The sequence below is a fragment of the Larus michahellis genome, chromosome 7, assembly GCF_964199755.1.
Source record: "Larus michahellis chromosome 7, bLarMic1.1, whole genome shotgun sequence".
Taxonomy (NCBI): Eukaryota; Metazoa; Chordata; class Aves; order Charadriiformes; family Laridae; genus Larus; species Larus michahellis.
In genome coordinates, this window is record NC_133902.1 from 18,010,072 (window position 1) to 18,035,823 (window position 25,752).

Below are 25,752 nucleotides of genomic sequence, written 5' to 3' on the forward strand. Positions count from 1 at the left end.
GCAAAATCTGGCTTTCATAAGGGAAAGGGAACGGGCTCCATCTCTCCTGCGTGAGGAACGTGCTTGCTGTGAAAAGATAACTGGAGGGAGGAACCTGGAGAGGGCAGGGAGGGCTCTGCTCTGAGCGAATGCAGGAGAGGGGAGGTTGCCTGCGACTCCTGGACAGACGGCAGCTTTGTGGTTGCAGATGTTGGCCAGTATTTTTGGAGAGCTGTGGAAGAGATTGTACTACTTGCTGTTATTTTCTGGCACACCAAGTAAGGAAAAACCACTCCGCTTGCTTTTTTGGCTAAGTGACTTTGGAGTTCTGCTAGAGTGCCTTTATTTTTATTTATTTTTTTGTTCCCGAGGATTTTCAGAGCCCAGTTTAGCCAAGTGCTTCAGTACATGCTTATTTTTAAACCTAATCCTGTCGTTGTCTGAACTCATTGTGCTTCAATTCCGCCAGCGTCCACAGACTTGGGCAAGCGCTCGGAATTCAAGCGGATGCTGAAACTCTTTGCTCACCAACAGCTGTAAAACTTGGAGGACCTCATCCAGGGAGAACAGGGGGCAGGAAGGGGGGACAAGGTACCTTACGTCTCGCCCTCTCCATCCGAGGGATGGCAGGAGATTCGTCTCTCTCTTCTCCTTCCCTGGCACCTAAACACCCAGCAGTGTTGCGAGCAAGGTGGTGGTGGATGGCATGGTCCAAGGTGGCTTGGTCTTGCTGCAGGGTGGCATTTTGAGCCGGTGGCAGCTCAGGTCTTGGTGGGGACCGAGGCACCACCAAATGCCCAACAGGTGGGGCCTTTCTCCAGCGCATTTCTTTGCCACGTGCTCCCCAGGACACCCCAGTGCAGTGTCTGCTGGGAGATGTTGGAGGTCTCTGGGGATCCATGGGGCATCTCTGGGGATCTGGGAGGCAGGACAGGGTGAGCACTGGGTGAGTTTCACTGCAGGAGTTGTAATACCTGCAGCTGAATCTTCTCTTTGCTGGCAGAAAAGCTGAAGCTAATTGTGCCTTCACCTGCAGGGGTGTAAATTTGACACATTTGACTCCGCTCCTTGATGGGGGCAGAACTAAGGCTGAGAAATGGAGCACAGTTAAAACAGGAATCTCTTTTTTTTAAATAATTAAGACTGCTCTGCTGGCAGCTGGGAGTCCTTTTAACCCACGCCCTTGCTCTTTTTAAACAGGTCCCTTCTGCCACAGAAATAAAATGTCTTGTTTTGCCACATCCCTGACTTGCTTTAAGCTTGAGAACTTGCGCTAGGTGCTTTCATGGAAAAAACCATGTTCTCTTTTTAAGCCTGCATTTGCCAGCAGGTTTTTAATGCAAGCTTTTAATTGCCTGTGGAAATAGGATTAAGCATCTTTGGGAAAACAAAATATATGCTTTCTCGGGGGGGGGTGTGAAGACCTCAGGTTGCAAGTGCTAAAACACCCTTCCAAAAAGTGCCGGTTCAAATGTGCCAGGAAGCCCATTTCTCCTGGGTGGACAGTGGCTCGGTAATGGCAAGGTGATTTAGGCTCTCAGAGCTAAACGTGTCAGTGTGTGCTCCCGCGGCACACTTTGGGCAGGGGGGAGCCAGGCCCCTGCTCTGGGTTATCCGGTGTTTTGGGAGCAGCCTGGCGGTACGTGCCTCAGGTCCCTCCGAGCTGTCAGCGCCGTGGTCAGGCTCCAGCAAGTTGTGCTGTGCGGCAGGTAGGTTGTCATCAAATCCCAGCATCTTCTGCAGGATGGACAGACAGGCTGACCGCGCCGGAGATGAATACAGACCTACCCCTTTCCTCTCCACAGGCCATTTTAATCCCCTGATTTTCCTGTGCTGAGGAGGAGCATAAAGGAGTGGATTTTCAGTCTTACTTCATGAGTTTCTGGCTTCCTGTCACTTTTCCTTAGCATTAGTTTTGTCTTGCCCTAGGTGTGAGGGCGCAGAGGTAAGAACCCGCTGCCTCCCCTTGCCTTGTCTTCTCGATGTTTTACAGTGGTGCAGGAAAAAAAAACAAAACAGAAACCACCTAGAAACCTGCTTTTTTTTTTTCCCTCTTGCTTTTAAAATTATTTCTCCTCTCTTTCTCCTTTTTTTTTCCCCCTTCCGTACTCCCACACACCGCCTTTTTTCTTCTTTCCTCTCTTTTCTCTTTCCTCTCTTTTCTCTTTTTTCTTTTCCTGCGTTTTTTCCTGCGTTTTTTCCTTCCTTTCTGTTTTTTCCTCTTTTTTTTCCCCCGTCCTGGTGTCACCCCCCTTTCCCTCTCTCCTGCACCCGCCTGCCTGAGCCTCTCTACCCCCCAACCCTCTCTCCCGTTATCATTAAGGAAGACCCCCAGCATGTTCCACGCCCCCTCCCGGGGTACAGCGAGGCGCCCCGTCGCCTCTCCCTCCCCGGCGGGGGCCGGGCCGGGCGGTGCCGGTGCCGCCCCCGATGGGCGGTCCCCCGCCGCCGATATAGGGGGTGCGGCTGCGGCCGCCCGCGCTCAGTTGCTCCGCCAGCGCTCGGTGTCCAGGCAGCGGGAGGTAAGGGCTGGGGAAGCCGAACTTCCCCCCGGCCGGGGCTGGAGGGGCGGGGGGTGCATCCGTCTGTCCGTCCGTCCGTCCGTCCGTGCGTGCGTGTGTGTGTCCCTCCTCTATCCCCGGGCCGTGCGGGGTGACAGCGGCGGGAGGAGGGAGCGTGCGGCCGCCGCAGCCTCGGGCCGAGCCCCTCGCCGTCCCCGCCGCATCCCGGCCCCGCTCGGGCTCGCTCCGGGGGTGATGGTGGGGGAGCCGCCTCTTCCCCCCGCCTGCCGGGTTTTCCCCTGGCCGGGTTCGCGGGCTGGCACACGGCGCCGTGGCGGGCTTCGGTGGCGTGCTGGGGGGGTCTGGGGCTTCGGAGTCACCTGCTTTGGGCCGCTGCAGCATCACGGCACCGAGCACTGCTCGCTTCTGGGCGCTCTGTTCCCCCGCCTACCTGGGTGCCATCCAGAGCTGTGCTGGACGCTTGTTTCCCTAATTATTATTTTTTTTTTTCGACTTAGAACTGCAGAATAGAGTTTAAATGCGGCAGGCTTAGTCTTGCAAAACCCCTTGAGGGCTTGGGTGTCCTCCTGCCCTGGCCAAATGGCTTGGAAGGGGCTGTGCTGCCCACCTCCCCGTGCTGGGGAACCTTTGACATGGGAAAGGTGAAGGTGTGTAGGTGACAACCCAACCATCTATCCTGGCTTTTCCTGCCGTAACTCATATCCTTCTCCACTCGGGAAGGCCAAAGCCCAGTTTGCCCGCAGGTCTTGAGTGCAGGCAGGACTGGGCTGGGAGGTGCTCTGGGTGGAAGAAGGGGTGCCGAGAAGTTCCCAAAAGTGTCGAGGGCTCAAATGCTGCCACGCGGAGCTAGGCTGCCCTCTGAGGCAGGGCTGCTCGTGCCTGTTTACTTTTCCATAGCCTGTAGCGGGTCCCGGACGGGATGTGGGATGGGGAGGGTGCAGTCCTGCAGGCGGCATCGGCTCCGGGGACATCTCTGGGTGCTTGGAGCAGGATTTCGGGCACATCTTCTTTCCTTTATGGCGTAACTCCTGTGAACTAGCAGGGACTGGCCGCAGCACATGTGCCTGCCAGGAGAAGGGGTGATGGCGTGCAAGAGTTTTGCAGTGCAGTGGACACAAAATGCAGTTCCAACTGCCTTCACAAGTTTTTAAGATGATGTGCTGTCTGCAGAGAGCGCTAAAGGTATTTTTTCTTTTTTAGGAGCACAGAGTGGCTTTATTGAGTTTATCTGGTGGGTTCCCTCCACACCTCCCAGTTAATCTGGGTGGGAATCGGAGCTCGGGTTACAGCAGCTAATCCCAGACTATGGAGAGCCCGGCTGTAATCTCTGAATATAACCGTCCTCCCCAGCAGGGCTCGGAGCCTGGGAGGCCATATCGGTTTCACGTTTTTATTACCGCGCTGGGGATGTGAGAGCGCACAGGCATGTGGGTGGCCCCAGAGAGAGGGATGCACGTGCATGCAGCAGACCCGCTCTTGGAGCGGAGGCAGGCTGAGACTGGGGCTGAGCATCGTTTTGCCTTCATTAAGGTCCCCAGGGTGGTTGTGAGTGAGCAGCTGGGATGGTGGTGCCCTCTGCTAGCTGCTGTCCTAGGCTGGTGGCTCTGATGTCCCCAGCATTGCTGTCTCTCTGTGGGCACTGGGGATCCAACACCCTGCAGCCAGCTCTGAGTTTCTTCTCCGTCAGGGGATGTGCTGGGGGCTTGGCAGTGGGTGGTCACAGCCCCGTCCTGGTTTGAGTTGGGGTCTTGAGATGCACAATGAGCCCACTCCCCTTCTTGGACCATGTGCCTTCCCAGAAGATGTCCAGATCCACCTGTGCTACTTCTGTGGGGCGTTACGGGGTTAGCCCTCCTGCTCTGCTCCCCTCGCTGTCCACAAATACCAGCAGGTCTCCTGCCACGGAGCTGGGAGTTTTGTGGCTTTTAGGGAGTTTGCTTTAGTTGCTGTGGGGTCTTGTGAGACAGGGACTTAGGGACGGTGCTGCTTCTCCCTGTGCTTGAGAAGCCTTGAAAAGCGTTTGTGCTGGGGATGTAGTGGTGGGACCTTGGATGAGGTCTAGCAGGAGACCCGTCCCTCCCTCCCGCTTGCAGCCCTGGGTCGAAGCGAGCATCCTGGGCAGTGTGCATCCCTGCTGCCCGCACCAGCCGGGCGGGACAAGCAGTTTGAGGGTGGCCTGTTACCCTCTGCGGGGGGCAGGATCAGCCCTTCTGCCCTGCGTAGACATGCGTTAAATCATCCTCTGCTCTCCTGAGCTCAAGACGGGGATTCGTCTAACCCAAGACAGAAAGCTGCTGCTGTCTCGTTTCCCTCTTTAGCCAGCGTTTGAGCAAAATCTGTGCTTAATTTGGTCTGAATCTTAACTCTATCTTTCAGCAGGCCAGCAGGATGAAAGCCTGGAAGGCTGCGTAGTTTGAAGCGATAGGCTAGACCTCCTCGCAGGGCCAATTGGGGCCCTGTTTGTGGAGAGATTTGATCTCTGCTGGATGTGTGCATGGCCCCCCTCATTGTTAGTGCCACTGGCATCTCCTCTGCTGGGACAATAGTGCCTGTAGTTCTCCCCTGTAATCTCCCCCCTTATCTCCCTTCTCTTCCGTAGCCTGTGTCCCCGGGAGGTGGGAGGTTTGGAAAGAGCCAATTATGCAGGTGGAGGAGTGAGAGGTGCCATGTCAACCAAAGTCCGTTTTTGGGGAGTGGGGCGAGAAGAGGATGCTCAGCACCGGAGTGTGTCTGAGCTCTTCCCTGCTCACCATCCCCTCCGCGCTCCCATAAGCACTGCCAGGAGGTCCTTCGGTGGGGATGAGGATGTTTAGAGGTACAGGTGGCCACGTGAGTCTTTCGCCCCTTTGCTCGCTCATGCTGGCATTACTTTCAGGCCCAGGGTGGCATCAGGGGGTTCTGCTCACTGCAGGGGCTGAGGACGTGGGGAGGAGCAAGGTGGCCCCTGTTCAGGATGCTAGAAGTGTCCATGATGGGGGACCACAGGTAGGCTGCCTGGCTCACCTGATGCTCCGGCTCAAGTGAAGCCATGGTGAAATGAGATGGGGTCCATCTCTTGGAAACCCACCTCTCCATCTTTATTTTGGTGTGCCCCAAATTGGAGCCTGCAGACACGGAGCTCTGAAACTTGCTTGGCCAAAGTGTGGCAGTCACGGGCCAAGGCAGCTGGCTACTACCGTGGGTGGTACTGTTGGCCCTGTGGGATGGGAGAGTCCCACCAGGGGAGGCAGCGTTCTTATGCTGCCCCAAAAGCACAATGGTAATCAGCAGCCCAGCTTTGGGTTTTGCGTAAGCCGTGTGGGTCTGCTGGAGCCCTTCCTTCTGCTGGCGAGGAAGTTAATGAGGAGCCCCTCGCTTTGTCCGCTGCCTGCCAATGGAAGAAGGCGCTGAAGAGGCAAGAAAAGTAGATGTAGAAAAGCAAAAGGGTGGGGAGGAAGCAGTTGTGGAGCCAGCTGTGATGGGGGAGTGTTTTGTAAATCAAAGCACTCTCCTAAAAGGCAAACTTAAGCCCAGCAAATCTCAGTGGTCAAGCTCTGACTTCTTTTCTCTTTTCTCAAAGCTACGTGATAATCGTTAAACGCAGGGGATGCTTTGTAAAATAGAATTCAAGGGAAGGGGGGGAGGAAAGAGCAGGATTTAAATTTAAAATTGGAAGAGGGTACAAAGCCCCTTAGTTCCCAGTTTCTGCTTGATGCAGCTGGAGCTGGGCTTGACAAGATGCTGACCAGAGCTTGTGGTAAATGTTTTACAGTACCGTGTATCAGCCGGATCAATTCTACTACACTTGAGGGAGTGCAGATAAAATGGCTTAAAGATTCCCCTGCTGAAAGCGATAGTATCATCATTTATGCTGGAGAGGACAGATTTAGTCGCCTGACGTTTATTTGGCCGCGGTGTACTTTGCAGATTTCACACCCGGGGACGATAGCCAACCTGATGATGTCAGATGTGAGCTGCAAAGAAAAAAAAAAAAAAAAAGAAATCGCACAAAAAGCTAGTGCCGTTCTTCTTTTGTCGACCAGATGAGTTTTGCTATGTGTCTGTTTTGGTTATTTTACTTCACAGTTCACTTTAATGGGAAGTGCCTTACGAGAATAGGTCATTACTAAACCAGCTTGTCCTGCATGTGCTTTGTGGTATGAAGATGACGGCAGAAATGTCTCTGTTAACTTAGGTTGTTTATTTTGATCCTGTTTTGCCTGTAGGTCACTCGAACTCCAAACTGAGCGAACATGAGCGCACTTGATTTGACTTCTATCCTCGATTTTCTGGAAACAGCCAACTTGACGGAAATCAACTGGACGTGTAACAACGGTGACTGTATCACAGTTGATGCGACAACATGCCCTGGCACGCTCAACAAGAGCGCCCTTCTATACACCCTGTCCTTCTTCTACATTTTCATCTTTGTCATAGGGCTGGTGGCCAACTCGGTTGTGGTGTGGGTCAACCTCCAAGCCAAAATGACTGGCTATGAAACCCACCTCTACATCTTTAATTTGGCTATCGCTGATCTGTGTGTCGTTATCACCCTTCCAGTGTGGGTTGTCTCCCTTGTCCAGCATAACCAGTGGCACATGGGAGAAATCATGTGCAAGATAACTCACCTTATATTTTCCATCAACTTGTACGGCAGCATCTTCTTCCTGGCATGCATGAGTGTGGACCGCTACCTCTCAGTTGCCTATTTCACCAATTCCAGCAATCGCAAGAAGAAGATAATCCGTCGCTGCATCTGCATCTTAGTGTGGCTTCTTGCCTTCTCTGCATCTCTCCCAGACACGTATTATCTCAAGACGGTCTCTTCCAACAACGAAACCTATTGCCGCCCCGTCTATCCGGAGGAGAGCTTCAAAGAGTGGTTGATCGGCATGGAGCTCATCTCTGTCGTGCTGGGCTTTCTTATCCCTTTTCCAATCATCGCCCTCTTTTATTTCCTCCTTGCGAAGACCATCTCCTCCTCCAGTGACCAAGAGAGGAAAAGCAACGGGAAGATCATTTTCTCCTACGTTGTCGTGTTTCTCGTCTGCTGGCTACCCTACCATGTAGCTGTCCTGCTTGACATCTTCTATAGCCTTCATTTCATACCTTTCAGTTGTCAGATGGAGAACTTCTTATATGCCACTCTTCACATCACTCAGTGTTTCTCTCTAGTCCATTGCTGCGTCAACCCCATCCTGTACAGCTTCATTAACCGCAACTACAGATACGAGCTCATGAAGGCCTTTATTTTCAAGTACTCTGCCAAAACTGGTCTCACTAAACTTATTGATGCTTCCAGAGTGTCAGAAGCAGAATACTCTGCTCTGGAGCAAAATGCCAAATGACTGCAACCCCAGAAAGAAACCTCCTTGACTCTCTGACCTTTGTTTTTTGCGTGTTGGTTTGGGGTTTTTTTGTGTTTTTTTTTTTTTGTTTTGTTTTGGTTTTTTTTGTTTGGTTGGTTTTTTTTACCCCCCCTTTCCCTGTGCTTCTTACAAACGGGGCATGAATTCAAGCCTACAAAAAAAAAAGAAATAGCAAACTGTAATTTAAGAGTAGAATCAGGTGCAAAATGGAAGTGGTACCAAAATTAAGCCTTTTGTTTGGTGTGTTTTGTTTGATCTCCTCCTGGCCCGCTCTGGACTTCTCGACAACGCTATGCAAATGGCAATGACTTCCTAGCAGACAAAGCCATTGTGTACCACAGATAACCTGCATTTCCAGGATAAGCTTTTTCTTCCACGTGTAGATTCCCTCTTGTCTCCTTGTATATGTTATATATATATAGTGTGTTGTATTTAAAAGCTCGAGACTCTATTTTCTGGCTCTTGGTGTACCTTATACAATTGTATTTGAAAGTTAAATATATTTTTATCGTGTATTTGAAGTCTATTGCTGATGAGTGTATCCAGAGTGCTGTATTCGGAATGTTAGATTGCCGTGCGGTTTAAACTATCGTAGGTAAGAGGATGACGATAAATAGCAGAATGGAAATGATCTCTTAGGTGCATCCTCCCTGGCTGGCACACTTTATCGCCCGTAGCTTTCTGTGGCGGTCATACCCACGTGTCTGGAGCATGAAATGTATGTACTGTAATATAGTTACCATCATGTTAAAATGAACAGTATTGTAAGAGTTGTTAACTCCTGCGCCCGTACTTCACACAGCTGTATCCTTCTGCACAGAATGAATGATCTTACTTCTGAGAGTTGTCTCTATTTGTAAGTTATTTTTGTAAAATAAAGATCTGGGGAAAAAAAAAAAATAAATCTGCGCCTCCCAGTGGTTTGACTTGCAGCTGTCGTCCTCTTCCTCAGGGGAGGGAAGAAAAAAAGCCAAAAAGAAGAAATCCCAAAGCTGACTTCTCTCCTTTGGTGCAGGAGCAAACAGGTCGATCTGTATTTTCCTGGTGTTTGTTGGGGGTGGGCAGAAGGCATTGAATGGAGGAATGCGAGAGAGCAGCGGTGTGTGGTGAGAGGGGAAGGGGTGGGAGGAGCGGTTCTGCGGAAGGCTGTGCCGTTTGGGAAGGTAAAGCTGATGGATTTATAAGGTGAAAGCTGTTGGGAGTGTCGAAAGGCTGCGTCTGTAGCTTAGGAATAAACACGTGGAAGAAAAATATGGAAGTACGCAGATGGAGCGGATATTTGGACTAATCCAGGTTCAGTCCGCTGCCCTTTTTGCTTGTGATGGAATTTGGGGGTTAGCAGTCCTGACAGCGTTAAATCCCTTTTTATCTCTTCTTCTCTTTGTTATGGCTCATGTTGAATTCGCAATGCCGTGCTGCCAAAGTGTGTGGGGCAAGATTCAGCCACCGCGGGACGTATGAAGTTGATCATCTTTAAGGCGGTGAAGCACTTGAATTGTGGTCATCTTTGTCTCAGGACAAGGTAACCGATGTTAAATTAATGATGTCTCACAACCAACGCTGACTTGCTGTTGCTGGTTTGCGTGTTTTGCAGCTCTGGCGCAGTGCAAACTGCTTTGCTGTGAAGGCTACGCTTAAATTCCTGTTAAATCAAAGCATGCCCTCATCCCTCTGACATCCCAACAGCCTAAAAATTTTCTAATGACTATTTTGGTTCTTTCTCCGTGTTACATTACTGCCTTGGCAAAGATGATCCTATCAACAGATGTTTGCTAGTGCTGCAAGGTCTGTCATCCCCTACTTGGACCTTGGTGTTTCTGAAAAAGCACTGGTCCATCCCCAAATGGAGGAGCCGGTTGTGGAGAAGGGCTGCCACCATGACTGTCACGACATCGCTACACAAATACAGCCTTTTGTGCAGACGTTTCTTATAAGAGATGGGTATTTTGAGATTCCCATAAGCCTTTCTTATGGCACTGGCATCCCTCTCCCGTATCCCTGCAGGGTATTTCTCAGTTTATAGCGGCGTAACTATTTCAGTTCAGGTCCTGTCTCAGGCAGTACGATGTCTTCCTGCAACGCTGTAGCTGGTTTGAAGGTTTGAGTTGGCAGAAGCTCACAGATTATTCTTTTTTTTTTTTTTTTTCTCTCTCTGCAGTTCGGTGTTTGCAGCGCAGCGTCAGCCCTGGAGATATCCCGGGGGTGCTGAGTGTTCGGGAGGTCCTGCAGACCTGCTGCGGAGACTGGGCTGATAAAGTCTCCAGGCCTCCTCCTTGTGGAGGTGAATTGCGGTGGGACAGCGCCTTTTCCAAAAGTGGGGTCAGACTGAGAGAGCAGGTAAAGGTTGCCACCGCCACCCTCACCGTCAGCAGCTGCAGCATTGCATGTGCTGTGGGTCCTTCCCAGCCCCTCGGGTGGAAAGATGTAGGGCTGAGCACCCACCTTGTCTCCTTGGTCCCTGAAAGGACAGATGGAGCTGGGAGGCAGCCCCCTACCACGCCAGCAGCACTGGGGCTTGGGAAGGGTGCATGAGGTTCCCTGCCCATGGCAGGAGGGTTGGAACTAGATGATCTTTATGGTCACTTCCGACCTGAACCATTCTGTGATTCTATAAGGAGGTCTCTCCAGGGATGGTCACTATTTGCGTGGAGGTGGGTTGCCCCAAGGTGGCCATGACGCTGGGAGCAGGGTGGTAGAGGACAGATGATGGGGAAACTGGTGGAGGGCAGAGGGACAGAAGGACAGAGTCTGTCTGTTGTTGCGTATTTCTCATTAGGGCTTGTTTTCCTGCAGAAAATTCTCAAAAATCAGACTTTGGCAGAGGTAAAATAGAAAAAAAAAAAAATGTGTATCTTCTAGGAGGCTTTTGTCACGGCTGTGTGTGACACAGTACCCCAGCTGGTGGTTGCACCGATACCAAAAAAGTGGGCTTGGACCCCCTGGAATCCGGTATGAGGGACTTTATCAGCAGATAACAGGTGAGTGAAAATACATGTCCGCAGGTAGATGTGACTGTGACTTACAGTGATTGATGTGATAGCTGCTGTCACCTTGTTTGGCCAAATGTCCCAGCCCTGGAGCCTGGGGGCATTAATGAAGGGTCCCTGCTTCTTCCCGCTGCAGGGCTGTGGCTTTGGGGCAGGACTGGCGTCTCCCTTGTTCCTCTGGCACTTACAAGTGTACATGGACGTTTGGGTCCTCCCTTTGGAAGGAGGTAAAATTCCCTACGTAAAGGCCTCGGTGGAAAAATGAGTGAAAAATTGCACATAATCCATGTTGGAGTGAGTCGTGCTGATTAACTCATGGGCTTTATGGCGGAAAGCATCCCAGTGCTGTCAGACTCCGCGTGCCTCGGAGGCAGGCACCGAGCAAATAAAAATACATCTGCTCCCTGAGAAAGGATTTTTTTTTTTTGAATTTTTTTTTTTTAAATACAGAAAGTGCAGTCCTGCTTTATTGTTACTTAAACACAGATTTCCTTTTATGAGCCATAAACGACATTCAGGTGTAGCACAGTGACTTTAAATCAGCTCCTCTGGCAACCATCTAGATAATGTATTGTAAGAAACGCCTAACTGGCCTGTTTCTGCTTTGGCTAATTCGTCGTTTCAATGCTGCTGACTTTAGATACTAGCTTTTCACGAGTTCACTGAGCATAAAAGCCATTTAAAGTTCCTAAGAAGCAAGAAATAACTCAGCTGTGAGCAATATTTAAGCACGTGGCAGCCGCAGCGCTGCCAAAGCCAGCTCTTCATCTGCTTTGGAGAGCTTCTCGATGAGAAGAGTTGGGCTGGTGCTTTGAGAAGTGGGACTCTGATGGGTTGTGGGGCTGAGCAGGGCATGACGCGACGGGAGTGGGTTTTGGGGGGAACCGATGTGTGCGGAGCCCAGGGTTTGCTTTTGGCCTCCCCGCTCCGTTATGGTGAAGAGCAGCTGAGCTCTGATTTGCCCCCCGGATTTACAGTAGGATAATGCTGCTGATTTCAAGAGAGCTATCCGGGATTTATAGGGCTTTTTTATAAGTAGGACGAGGGATTATAGCCATAATCCTGTGCAAATGTACGGGTGTGAGTGCGGATGTGTGCATCTGCGTTACTAATGCAGGGTAATACCCATGTACAGCCATAACGCAAAGACGTAATAATAGCAATGCAACAGATAATAATGATGTGAGTTTGCTTTTGCAAAAGTACTTGAGTTGCAGGCTTATAATACGATTCAAACCAGGCTCACCAAGATGCTGTGATGGATAATCCAGCTGTAACCCTAAAGCACGTGGCTGACTCTTCTAACACCCGCTGTCACGAGAAAAATCCGTCTCCTTCCATTCTGGGAGTTGCCGTTTGAAAACAGTTCGCTTTTTCCGTGTAGGTTTTGATCTGCTTGGTTTTGCGGGATTACGTGGAACCGGCGCAAGACCTTAGCTAAAGGTCTCTATCCTGGAAACGTTACAACCTCACAGTACCAAAGAGATACCGCCATCCCAGTGATGCTGTAAATCCAGGGAGACCACTCAATCCGATGGGGAGAATGTTTCAGGTTCAATCCCCGCCACAATGCCTGAGTTGTCTGTCTTTTCTGTCTTTTCCCAAGGTGGTAGAAGCTGGTGCTGGAATCGAAAATAAGGTGACAAGGAGTTGCTCCCCACGGGCAGGAAAAAAGGAAAGAAAAAGGTATGTCAGGGATGAACTAGGGGTGAATTAGCCTTCTCCGGAGGGGTCCCACAGCGAGCTAAGCTCTTTCCACCCAAAAGTAGGAGCCCGGCTGAAGTTGGTCTGCTGTGGGGTTTACCACACAAGTACTTCCGTCCTCACAGCATCACGATGGGAGGGACAGCTCATGGAAGGCAGGTTTTGGTGCTTTCCCTCTTACGGCTTGCTCAGAAAGTGGACATACCATGGCACTGGAGCAGGATGCTCTTGAGCACTGGAGCAAGAGCATCAGAATAAGGCCTTTCTGGTTATTTACGATAGCAAGAAGGTCTCTGTCTTTACAGGAAAGTACTGGGAAACCAACTCGACCCTCTGCAGGTGCCAGGGGGCTCAGCGCCGATGTGAAGTATGAAATCGGTGCAGCTCAATCGCTCCACTTCAGCAGAGGTTCTGCGCCGTTGTATGTTGTTTGCTTCTTGACATCATCTGTTTTTAAGCCAACTCTGATGATGGATGTTTTTACCTCTCGCCTCTAGTTTGGCGGGGGGGCGGGGGAGGGAAATCAAACTCCTGTCATGTTTGCTGTGTGTACAGTGCTATTGCCAGACTAAAGAAAAAGAGTTAAATTACATTTTAACAGAACAATACCGACAACAGCAAAGGTCAGGAAACTTGCGAGTAAGGTCACCCTATCGATTGCAACAGTGAAAGGATAGACATCAAATACTTCGCCGTGAAAGGCTGAAAAGAAGTAAATTCAGCATGATATATTGAAACCCAAGTCTCTTTCATATGTTACAGAGCCTCTGACATAGCAGGTTTACTGTTCAAGCTGAGATATGTTGCCTTGCCAACATATATTCTGAGTTACCCAAGCAGATTTAATGTTTTTGCAGTAGTGGCTTTTCCCTTTTTTGGGGGGGCAGGGGGACACTTTTCTTTTTCTTTTCAAAAAATTGTTGCAGAAGATTTCAAACCTACCTAGGAAATGGCCTTAATCAATTTAGTTCCACCGACGAGTATGAAAATTCAGATCTTTCTTTTTTGCTTTTTCTAAAACGTTGTCCTGCTTGCGTTGAGTAGGGTGACCGAGTCACAGCTTGATAGAAAAGTGTGTTTTGTTTGTTGTGTTTTGTTGTGTTTTTTTTTTTTTACCCATCCAAGTGGCAGCTCTGTTTTGTCCAGAAGGATTGATGTGACTGACAAGTGTTTTGAATTTCTAAGCTCCAGGGTCTCAAAAATGCATGAAAAGCGAATGACGCACACACAAAAATGTAAATCTTTGGAAAACAAGCACCAACTACACAGAAAAAAAATAACAATTCTGCAAAAGGGTGACAGACGCTGCATTCATTCTCCACCCCCTCCCCCCCCTCCACCTCCCCCTCCGCCTTTCTTTTTTTCTTTTTAATAAGTCAGTGTTTCTGGGCCACCTACAGGCACATTTATGTCTTCTGCAGCGGGGAATGGGGATACACAATAAGGTAAAAAGTCATGGTCATCGAGCATCAGGGTGGCTCTATCTGCATCTCAGGGTTAGAGCTCCATCGGCACCAGCTTGCCAGGGTCCGTTCCCATCGACTCCGTATCCATTGGGGCGACACCGTGGGTCTTAGTCCAACGAACACACAACACTGGAATATCTTCATTATTTAGGACTTGGCTTGTGGGAGCCCCAGGAGAGTGAACCCACAGAGCTGGACTGTGCAAACACAGCCGGAGGCGGTGCCTGGCCCACGGAGCTCACGTCCCAATGCTGCTGAAGGTGGGTAAGGTGGGCTTCAAGATCATAGAAATCATAGAACCATAGGGTTGGCAGGGACCTCTGGAGATCATCTAGTCCAACCCCCTGCCAGAGCAGGGTCACCCAGAGCAGGTGGCACAGGAACACCTCCAGGCAGGTTTGGAATGTCTCCAGAGACGGAGACTCCACCACCTCTCTGGGCAGCCTGTGCCAGGGCTCTGCCACCCTCACAGGAAAGAAGCTCCTCCTCACGTTGAGACGGAACTCCCTATGTTCAAGTTTGTGCCCGTTACCTCTTGTCCTGTCGCTGGGCACCACTGAAAAGAGCCTGGCCCCATCCTCCTGACACCCACCCTTTCAGTATTTATAAGTGTTGATAAGGTCCCCCCTCAGCCGTCTTTTTTCCAGGCTGAAGAGACCCACATCCCTCAGCCTTTCCTCATAAGAGAGGTGTTTGAGTTCCCCTCATCATCTTGGTAGCCCTTTGCTGTCCCCTCTCCAGCAGTTCCCTGTCCCTCTTGAACTGGGGAGCCCAGAACTGGACACAGTACTCCAGGTGCGGCCTCACCAAGGCAGAGTAGAGGGGGAGGATGACCTCCTGCGACCTGCTGGCCACACTCTTCTTGATGCCCCCCAGGATGCCATTGGCCTTTTTGGCCACAAGGGCACATTGCTGGCTCACAGTCATCCTGTTGTCCACCAGGACTCCCAGGACCCTTTCCACCGAGATGCTCTCCAGCAGGTCAGCCCCCAACCTGTCCTGGTGCGGGGGGTTGTTCCTCCCCAGGTGCAGCACCCTACACTTGCCCTTATTGAATTTCATAAGGTTCCTCTTTGCCCAACTCTCCAATCTGTCCAGGTCTCTCTGTATGGCAGCACAGCCTTCCAGTGTGTCAGCCACCCCGCCAGCTTTGTGTCATCGGCAAACTTGCTGAGGGTGCAGGAAGAGACGGGGGAGTCCTGCTGGTCCCAGCACTTGCCAGCGCACGGGTTGGCGGGGAGTCCCAGCCTGGGACTGAGGCATCCCATGGGTGCTTCCTGAACAGACGCTGCCGCAGGAGGCTTTGCTTTAGGTCTGGGGGATGCTGTTTCCAGAGAGCAGAAGGTGTGAGAGGGAAGGAAAATCAGATTGCTGGTCTCTCGACTGGCGAGCTGGCATCTCCCTTCCTCCAGGCACCCCATCGCACCCTCACTGCCTCTCGCTGTCCTGGGTAACGACTGGGGCAAAGTGGATTTGGTCAGTTTGGTGTTATCCATGACGGCCATACAAACCTCCTCCAGCGGGCATTTTAATCATTTTTGCCTCTTTTCGTCAAGGACTGGTAAAATGTCTGAGACCACACCACCTGAACACAGGACATGACTCCACGAAGCAGCCCGTGGGCCCTCTGCAGAGTGGCCACGCACCCTCCTGGCTCTCTTTCTCCACATGGCCTCACACTAAAACCAATGCGGGATGAAAGGTACGGGAATCCTGTGCTCTGCGGAGGATGCTGAGCCCTCGGAGACATTGTCCAGAGCTCTTGTCTCTAACCCAGCCAACTTGTTCCAATGGCTGGCTTGAATTTCAAGGGTTGCCCTGTTGCTTTGGTGGGCGGCGGGGGTGGCAGCTTTATAAAGAAGAGTGGTGAGGGAGAGAAAGTTTTTCTTCTCATTTCCCATCCCATCTGGCTGGGTGAATGTGGTGTTTTTGGTTGACGGGTTCGAAGGAGCGAGGGAGGCGGTCAGTTGGAAACACCGATTCTGCAAGCTCCTGAGAGCCACCGGCCGCTGCTTCCTCTTGGTTCAGCTCGACCGGTTCATCATGGGCTCGAGGTGGCTGCTTTAATGGGAAGTTGGCGGGCAGAGGAGAATCTATACCTTCCCTTTTGCAGTGAATCAATAAAAAGCTGGAGTGTTTTGGATTCCTCTTTCCAGGAGAGAATAGACCTCATTGTAAGTCTGGAGAATAAAATAGCAAAGAGAGAGAGGGAGGGAGGCTCTTCCCTCTGCGCGCTCCAGCTCTCTTGGCTAAGAGGCAGCTTTGCTCTCAATGTCTCGGCCGCGTTTGATTTTGGCATCGCTTGAGGCATTCTAAACCTCGCCTGAGAGTCATGTCGGTGGAGGCCGACAGCAGGCATTGTTTGTTCAATCTAGTTACGGGATGAGGGTGATGGAGCCTAGGAGAGCTCTGGGAAAGGAGGAAAAGTGGGTGTGTAGCGCGAAAAGGATCAGTGGCCCCGACGGCTCGCTGTCACGAGCTGTTCTCTGGGCACCATCTCGGCTCTACCTGTCAGCCCCATCGCTCCTTTGCACCCCGTCATCTCTTGGTCCTGCTTCTGCAAAAGATGCTTCAGGATGAAAGCCCGTATTTCAGGTTGGAAACTCTCCGACAGGTGAACATCCTGAGTGTCGGAGAGGGATGACTGCTTGGCTCAGCCCCTGAAAGTCTGGATGCAAATCTGAAGTGCATTAAACGTTCTCCAGGGGGTGGGGGGGGTTTCACACTTGGAAAGCTTTGCGAGGTTTCCAGTGTTTGCTGCTTCCAGTCAGGCTGGAATCCAAAAGTGCAAAGGCCCGTGAAAATGATTAATAAAGAACAAAAACCAGACCCTGAGACAGGTTCAGCTCCGCGACTCCTCTGATATCCTAGGCTTGCAGAAGTCTCTCACTTTACTTGGGTAGATTTGCTCTTTTAAAGCTGAAACCCCATTCTTCAAACTGGATTCAGCCGCAGGTGCTGTTTGTGTAAGGGTTAAGAGCATCTTCAGGTATAAATTGCCATTGTCCGTCAGCATCGGTGGGTTATACTCCTTTATGTGGCTGGAAAGTCTGGTCCAGGTCGTTTGGTGGAAGTAAATGGGATTTACCTGCGTGGGTGGGTAAGCGCTTCTGTACATATAACCTTCTCCCTGCAATTTGCCGTTGTTCTTGATGGCACCTCTTTTATCTTATGTCAGTGAGAAAGTCCCAGATGCCTCTTGGCCTTGTACGAGGCTTCTTGATTCCCTCCTGCTCTATGAGACCAGCAGCTTGTTGCTTGAGGTGGGTGTTGGACCTGGGAGAGGTGTTTGGGGGAAAGGGAGGTTTTTTTCCCATTTGAGCTGTCTGCGTGGCATGTAAGGAAAGTCTACACAGGCAAAGATGCCTTTGGAGATGGTATAGACCCAAAGATGAGTTGCTGTTACGCAAAATATGAAAGGAAGCTTGGGATTATGAGTCAAGTTTTGGTGATTTAGCATTGGCAGGAAAGCAGCCCTGCCTTGAAGGGTCCTTCTCTTTGGCCGTGCATCTTCTGATCCGCTTCCATGTGTTGAGTGTTATTCCAACGCAGAGATGGCTCCTGTGAATAATGGGACATCCCGTACATCGGCGGCACATCGTCTCCGTCAAGGGATGCCCACTCCTGAGTTACAGGTGGTGCTTCTGTGCTTATGGCTGCCATCCAGGGCAAGAAATCTTGGCCTGGCTGAATCCAATGGGATGTCATTGACAAATGGGAACTGATCTCTGCTCAGCTAATTCTGACTTGTAAGATCAGACCCTGGGGCCTTCAAGGGGTTCCCTGGGGCCTTCAAGGGGTTCCCTGTGCCCTCTTGTAATCTTTGGCTGTTCCGAAAGTTGGGGCCTGATGCAAAAGTACAGCAAGCTCTCCTGAGGCTTGTTGTGGGGTTGGCATAATGAGGTCTCAGTCTGATATACTAGGTCAGCAGAAGTCGTTACTAAGAAGAATTATGTGGTCATCAATAAATCAGACTGCTAGAACTTAATGAAATTGGCGTCTTTATACTATTTGTACTGTGTGTATGTATACACTATACCATATATTTTTACTAATATCGATCTAGTCCTGGGGGTGGATGGCATGCAGTACCAGAAATCCTACCTGGGCTCTCACAAATCCCTCCTCCTTTCCTCGCGTGAGTGACCAACCACTTCCACTTTACAAGGCATTGGGTTACGTCCCCATCGCTTAGGAGCTAAAACTGTCTCAGCTTGCACGGTGATGGAAACGGGAACTTTCCATGAACCGCAAGTCATCAGATTTGTGTAACGCACATAAAACCTTCCTGCAGGGAGTCGCTGTTGGCCAATTACACCACCTTCCCCCCTTCCATTGACAGCTGAAGTTTATGGAAGTTGAGTAAGACAGCAAGGGAGAGAGGTTCAAAACAAGGTTCCCATCATCCCGTGCCTTGTAGAAGGAGGCGGTTGGAGATAACTGATGGGGGAACAGCCAAGCTGCTGACTGTTTCCAGGACCTGCGGTTCACAGGTGAGGGACGGTTTTTGCCCTTTGCTGCTGTATGATGTAAGTTAAGCTGCCATCATAACCAGAAACACATTCAGTTCTGATTTGGAGTCAGCTGAAGTGTTGCTGGAGGTTTTTTTGTCTCTCTGTTTCATTGCTCTTGTTGTTCATTCGCAGGGGTGAAGATGGGGGGGGCGGTTTGGAGTCCACGGGGAAGCGGTAGGGTTTTGCATCCTTCTCTTGTAGCAGCATCTGCTTCATGACCAGTGCTGCATTCATCGGGATAGATAAAACTCCAGGCGTGTTCTGCTGGATTGGCTTGACTGTGCTTTTCCTCTGCTTCGTGTGGTCATCTTCACCTCCTCCTGCAAACCTGGGGCCGATTCGTGTCCTGCTTTTCCACCAGTCCCAGGGGCCTTATCTCTGCCTTGCACGCAGATGGCTGGGAGCAGGATCCTGTCCTATCTCTGCACGAGCTGTCACCTGAAATCCTAACAGCAGGGCTGGTAGCGACCACCGAGTCCTCTGCTCATTTCTTCCCTTACCCTTGCAGGTCGCATCCTCTTGAGGGTCATTTCTCTGGGCCCCTTCACAAACACGCACAAGTGAGGATGCTTTGTAAAAGCCGTTTTGTAGCCATTCCGCTGTGGGAACAAGGGCGACGTGCGTTTCAAGCCAGGTCCCTCCCTGGTGCACTGCTGGTCTTGCTGCCTGCAGTGCTCCCACAACTCAGGCGAGGTTTGTAGGAAGCCATCTCTCTTGTTAGATGAGTCGATAGATTTGGGGGAAAAAACAGACAAGCCATTCTTTGGGCTAAAAGCATATCTGGTTTTTTCCAGTGGTATGTATCTGTGCATCACGTATAGCCAGCTGATAAAAGACAGGCACTGTGGTCCCCACGCTATCAAACGCTGTGAGATGTTGCAGGAGTTATCTGCCTGTTATTGGCAGCAACCTGTGATCTGGTGGAGTCCAATTCTTATGTGCCTCTGTCTGAAATCCCCTTGGTAGATGATCCCTGCTTGGGCAGGGGCTTCCCATCCATATTCCATTACTCAGTTCCTTACCGAGACGCAAAGGTCTCTTCTCTTGGTGGAAAGCATCCCTGGAAGCGCATTCCCCTGGCAGCTCATGAGAGCCAGGGTTGCATGCATCCTCCTTCCAATCCACGTTAGACAGACTCAACCGGCTTTTTATAAAACTCCTCTGAGATAATACTGTATCTATTTGAAATCTCTTTTGTTTTATAGTGTAATCCATGTATTTTTTTCCCCTCTGTTTCCTGGCTGCAACAGCAGCCAGTTGTTTCTGTGCAAGTCTAATACATGTTAGTAATATATCATGGGGTAAAATTATAGGTTTTTCTCTAGTGCCAGATATTTGGAAGCATCTGGTTAGTTAGAGAAGTACCCAGCGTGGATAAATCATGTTTAAAAAGGTTGTCACTTTTTTTTTTTTAACTGCTTTTTTTTTTTTAATTATTTTTTGTGTGCTTCTACCTCTTGGGGCATCTCCCCAGCTGGCTGTGGAGGGGTGATTGTCAGCGAAAGCCCAGCCCAGCGGATGCTCTGCTGGAAAGACAAGGAAGTAGTGGAGATGCTCCGAATTCAGTTTTATACCTCATTTACCGGGGATTGCCTTTAAAAGCTGATTCTTCAGCTAAAGTGGGTTTCCTTTTACTCTTTTGGCGAAGGAAACATTTTGCACAGGGCTTTTCTCAGAGCATCTGTTCCCTTCATCTAAAAGCTGGCTTTTTAAGCTGTGCTTTGTAAGTCTGTAGTATAGTGCTGCTTCTATAGTAATTCTTTGCTCTGGTTTATGATAGGATGGTCTTCTCGGTTACATATACCTTTGTCAGCCTTTGCCTATTGGGCCTGGAGTTTTCCACCTGAGCTGTCTGCCTCGGACCAAGTTCTCCTGGAGAAATAGCAGCTCAGAGCGAAACGGTCCTCTCTGAGAATAAGACCGCGGAAAATCAAATAATTTGCTCCACATTTGGTCTGGCTCTCTCTTGTGGAAAAGGCAAGGGGGGAAAAGGAGAGAAGACGTATTAGAGCTTTTCAAGTTACTTTCCTGAATATGCCTATACGTGAACCGTATTTTATCTCGCCAACGTCTCCCTCTGCACCCAGGGATACGGGACAGAACTGTCCTTACATTTGTGTTTGTGTGAGCCCGAGGGCTTTGGCCTGGAAGAGATGGATGGCCTGTTATTGAGGGGAACTTGATCTCCATTCTGGTGGCTTCTAGTAGGATGAAAAGAAGCAGTGAACTGGCTGGAAACATGATCAGTTTGTAGTTCATGCTTTTATTGTGTTTGAGACTTTTTTTTTTTTTCTTTTTAAAGACAAGCCATATCACAAAATAGAAGAAGTTATATGGTTTCCAGAACACATAAAAATCTGGACAAGCTAATCACACTGGGGTGTGCCTGGGGCAGTCCATCATCCCAAAGGCACTGGGGATGCCCACTAGAAGGATGGAGTTGGCTTCATTCAGGCAGCAGGTCCTGCAGCAGCCCGGGAGGCAGCCTGTGTTTCTGGGAAGGAGAAGAACTGGTGTGGCTGTCGGGGAAGGAGCACCCAAGGGTAACAGATGATGGGCAGCTTGGACTGCTGGGCCACCTCCAGCCTTGGGACCTGCAGTTTGGGAAGGAGAGGATGGTTCCTCTCTCTCTGCCCCTTTTTCTAATGGCTACTGAGCCAGGCCATCCAGCGTTTGCAAGTGGGAAGATCAGCTCCGTCAGCATCTGCCTTTCAGGTTCATTGTCCTTGGTGTTGTGGAGTCAAACCGTTGCTTATTAGGGACTCCATCCCAAACCGCAGTGATCCTGCAGCACACGTGTGTCTTAGCGTGCGAAATGACCATGAATCAGTCAAATGCAAGGTTAGAAGTGAACGGGGTGGGAGTCAGGCCGTATTTCCAGGTCTGCTGTATTTGGCCAGAGCTGAGTCCAGATGCAAACCATGAGCTTGCCCAGAAGGAAGCTGGCCTCCTGATCGCAGGTGAGTAGCCAGGCAAAACCCAGCTGTACTTCTCGCCTTTGGAGAAGATCCAAAGGGGCAGTGGCTGTGGGATATGTCCCTCGAGGAGCTGTGTCACCCTGTGAAGGGGAGCAAGCTGGAATCAGGTGTTTCCCAGCCACTGGTAGCAGCAGTAGGGGGGAAAACAGCCTGGGGTGCAGTGAGCTGGCTGGCTACCATCCCAAAAAGATGCCCAGGGTATTTTTCTCTCTGGAGTAGCCCTGAAAGTGAAGATATTCAAAGCTAAATGAAAAAAAAAAAAAAAAAAAATCATGTTTACATGAGTGAAAGCCCTGGGCTGTTGTCTGTCGGCCGATGTGCAATTAACCTCTCCCAACGGATTGTCTGCCTGTACGTGATAAGAGAGGAGGGTGGGAGTGGGGTATTATTGATAGTTTCTGGATGCACAATATCCTGGGGATTTACGCCGGGGAATGATGCAAGGGGACGTCTCCCCTGGAACAGCCTTTGTGTTCAATTCACCACTGATTAGCTTCCACAAACGAAGACGCGCGTAATCTGCATGAGAAAAGCTTGCGGAGGGACAGAGGCCAGCTTTGAGATCCCATCCCATCACGTACCACTGTTCCTGTGCACGGGGTAACGGAGTGGGCTTGGAAAGGCCTTTTTGGTGGCAGCCCAGCTTCCAGGGAGAGCGTGAGACGCAGCCAAACTCCCAGGGCAGGTTTGGTAGCCGAGGGCTAAAATTAGCGGGTCCTGCAAGCCTGACTTGCTAGGCAAAACGTCTCTGAGCTGATTTCTGCTGGGCTCGGTCTCTGTATGCATACATCTTGGCGCAAAGAGTGGTCAAAGCCTGCAAAAAACAGCGTTTTCACTAATGATACAAAGCAAAAATGAGCTTCTGCAGAGCTACCTTTCCTGGGACAAAGGCGGGAGCGGTGTTTTGGTGATGCAGAGGATACTGAGGCAAGGAGGGAATTCCTGAAGTTTGTAGGCATATGTGTAGAAAGGCAAAGAAAACGCCTGAGCTTGTAGAGGCACAACAGAGAGAGATGTTTTTTGAGCAGCGACGTGATGCTGTGTGTGTAGCACCCGAGCCACGGGCTTACACGGACATGTCAGCACGCCCTCGCCAGCCAGGAGCGTGCTGCCACCTCGCTGCAGGTGGGACGAGTTTGTGCGCCAAGCTGCCCGCGGTGCCTCACAGGATTGAGCTAGTCTTAGGGAGAGAGGTTTTGCCATTCCTGCCGTAGGGATGGTGATGGAGGGGGACCAAGCTGGGGAGAAGAACGACGGGAGGTTGGAGGGTCTTGCTGCCTTGGAGAGGAGACGAACGGAGGATGAGGGCTCTGGCCACTCTCCCCATCTTTTGCTATTCTGTCCCTTTTCCTCCCAGCACTGACTGGGTGGCAGGAGAGGTTGGTACCCCAGCTGTGGTTGCCTCTGGCAACTCATTGCCCTTGGCGACATCTTCTCCTGTTTGTTCCATTCAAACCCGGGTTTGGCATTGTAGCAGGGTAAAAGGGTTCTGTTGGGGTTACTTTACTTCTGTTTGAACTTTCCTGGTTCTCTCATCTCTTAATTAATCCACCCCCTGGAAATCTTCATGCGGAAGGGCATTACTCAGCAGAGTATTTAGCCCAAGTAGATTAGGGAAAGGCAGGAAGAGCTTCTGATTGTGCTGTATCTGTAGCATAGGTGTTAAAGATGTATTTGTGAGCCAGTCAGAGAAGAATGCTGAGGAAATCCTGTTTGGGTTAATCTTGTTTAATTTTATAATAAAAACCAGATGGCTGGCCATCTGGTGCTTCTTGCAATCAAATATCTCACAATTAACAGTAATTTACTTGCCCTGAGACTTCCATGATTGTCGTGGGCGGTTTTTTTTCCCCTTCAACCTGAGTCTGTGTGGTCCCTTCCCGGAGCAGCGCTGGGCCCGAGTCTCGGCCCTGGAGCTGCCTGGAGAAAACTGTGGTGGAGAACCCTGCGGGGCTGCCCGGAGGCATCTGCTTTCCCGCCAGACCTTCCACTTAACACCCCCAAAATAAGAGGCAGGCAGCGTATCTTCTGCCTGTCAGACCCTGGAGGAACCACGGTCAGGATAAGCTGAGCGAATGACGGTACATACCTACGTATGACTCATTGCAAGACAGATGAGACGGCACTTCAGGGGAATAGACAAATTAGATCTACATTTTCCACCAGGCGATGGAATTTCTTCATATCTCAAGATGATGATAGCCAAAGCGGGTTTTCTCTTGCAGTTTAAGTAACTGAGCGTAATTAAACAAGATGCAGGTGACCCTCTGCGCTAGGAAAGCTTTCTGAGGGAATTAGCAGCAAAATGGGATGCACAATAAAACCCACTGGGCAAACACGCCGTTCTTCCCTGCAGTCTTTCCTCCAGGAGGTTTAGAAACCCACAGGATTCATCCCACTGAAGGTGTTCTGTGGTAACGCCAAGTGCGATGGGCCACTACCAGCTGCAGAACCAGACACGGCATCACTAGCTCATCTTGGTTGATCCCATGGATAAATTTGGACCTTTGAGACTCGAGGTGTAACAGACGTGCCTTCTATTTCTGATGACGCTAATGAATTTGCACACAGGAGGCAGAAGCGTCCTGCCTTTCGGAGGGGTGGGAGCCGTATCTGTTTGATAACGCTGGATTTCCAGGTGGTGCTGGTGCTGCTGAAAAAGGCATTTCTTCTTCTGAAACATTAGTCTGCGGGTTCGGTTACGTTATTTCCCGAGGAGACATTGGCAGTGGAGAACGGTCTCTTCAATACCTTCAGGTCTCTTTTGAATGGGTCCTTCCCCAACCACCTCTGTAGTTTAATATCATCAATAGTGAACATGAATAAATGAATTCCAGATGAGAGATCTGCGTGCCAGTAGGTAAGAGCTCTCCCAGGCATTCCTGTGTGATTGCTAGCTGTTTACTATCCTAATATTTTTTTTTTGCTAGCAGATGAAGAAAAATAATTGAGCTCTTCCCCTCCTCCTCCATAAAATCCCTGGCTCTGTGTGCTGGTGCTAGCTTCGTCAGGGAATCAGGTCGTGGAGCTAAAAGATATATGCAGATCCCAGGGTATGTTAGGCTGCTGCTATGCTCCATCCTCCCAGTTGTTTCTTTAAATAGAGAGGAACCTTCTGAAGGGCAAGAGCTCATTTTAATAGGGCTCCCGAAGCGGACGTCAGGCCATGGGTGGGATCCGCAGAGCTAGCAGGTATAGGGTTTCACGTTGCCATAGCCCCCAGAATGATCAGATCTCAGACGTCCTGGTCTGACGTCCATCCAGAGCAGCTCACCATCCAGTCTAGATACTGGCAGTTAGAAAAACACAGTGATTAGTGGGATGGCATGCATGTGCGGGTCAACAAAGTGGTTGTTGCTATTAGAGTAGAAAAATGCTGCGTATGATGATCTGGGATCTGCGTACATGAGCATTTCTCAACGAGTGCTGCTCAGCTTTGCTCAGCGCAGAATGCGTTTTGGATTGGAACCTCTTCACCCTGTTTCCCCTTTTTCCTCTCTTTCCGGTGGGACCAAGGCAGACTCTTTTGTCCTTCGATGCTTATTTTTTTTTTTTCTCTACTGCAGCCGGTATCTACGGTACCTTTTAAAGAAGAAGGATAAGAATGGATGATCCAACGACTGGGACCTGTATCTGACAGGTAACCCCACAGAGGGCACTCTCTTTTTTTCTGTGGTATGTGCTGCTTTGGGATGTCACTAAGGATGCGATTACAAGCTTTGGTCCAAACTCTGCTCCAGTTCAGGGTTTTCCCCACCCTCCTGCTTATTGATGTGGAGTGGACGGAGGCCCTGGGACTCTCTGGGAGGGATTGCTCCCACCTGAACGTCCCCCATCTTCCTTGTTCCTGCCACTGGCGTGGCACAAGCCCACACCGCCGGCAGAGCTTGGCTCCATCTGCATGGTGTGCGTGATCCCCAAGGGGTGTGGAGGCCACGAGACTTGCTCCAGCCTGCTCTTCGCCCTGCCCCTGAAACACTTGGAGTCGTGGACCCTGCAGGGCTCCTGACCCTATTGCTGTCGCTCACCAGGATGGGAGAAAGCCTGGATGCCCCCCCAGACCTCTGATGCTGCTTTGAAGGGTCTGTGCGGTCCCTGCTGGGCAAAGTGAAGAGGCACTGGGGACAAATAAAGGGTGATGAATCGGCCGTGCCAGGAAGCAAGCCTAGTTCTTTAGGAGAGCTAGATCTTGCCAGCACAATAGCGAGATTGCAAAGCCATTTCCTCCAATTACCTTCTCTGTCAAACCTCTGT

The 25,752-nt window shown here is 50.4% G+C and overlaps 1 protein-coding gene across 3 annotated transcripts; it reads left to right on the top strand.

Annotated features, from left to right (window-relative positions):
- Positions 1-1,681: 1,681 nt before the first annotated feature.
- Positions 1,682-25,275, top strand: ACKR3 (atypical chemokine receptor 3). Of its 3 annotated transcripts, XR_012588419.1 has the most exons (6): positions 1,682-2,501; positions 6,707-10,827; positions 12,443-12,522; positions 14,158-14,266; positions 15,563-15,708; positions 25,065-25,275. XR_012588419.1 is itself a non-coding variant. In XM_074595451.1 (2 exons), exon 2 carries the CDS (start codon positions 6,734-6,736, stop codon positions 7,826-7,828), a length of 1,095 nt encoding a protein of 364 aa, XP_074451552.1. In that variant the 5' UTR covers positions 1,682-2,501; positions 6,707-6,733; the 3' UTR covers positions 7,829-10,876. The 3 variants fall into 3 exon arrangements, 1 of the variants encoding a protein (XP_074451552.1); XR_012588420.1 differs by lacking the exons at positions 14,158-14,266; positions 15,563-15,708; positions 25,065-25,275 and adding an exon at positions 10,973-11,063 and having other exon boundaries at positions 12,443-12,491; XM_074595451.1 differs by lacking the exons at positions 12,443-12,522; positions 14,158-14,266; positions 15,563-15,708; positions 25,065-25,275 and having other exon boundaries at positions 6,707-10,876.
- Positions 25,276-25,752: the final 477 nt, after the last annotated feature.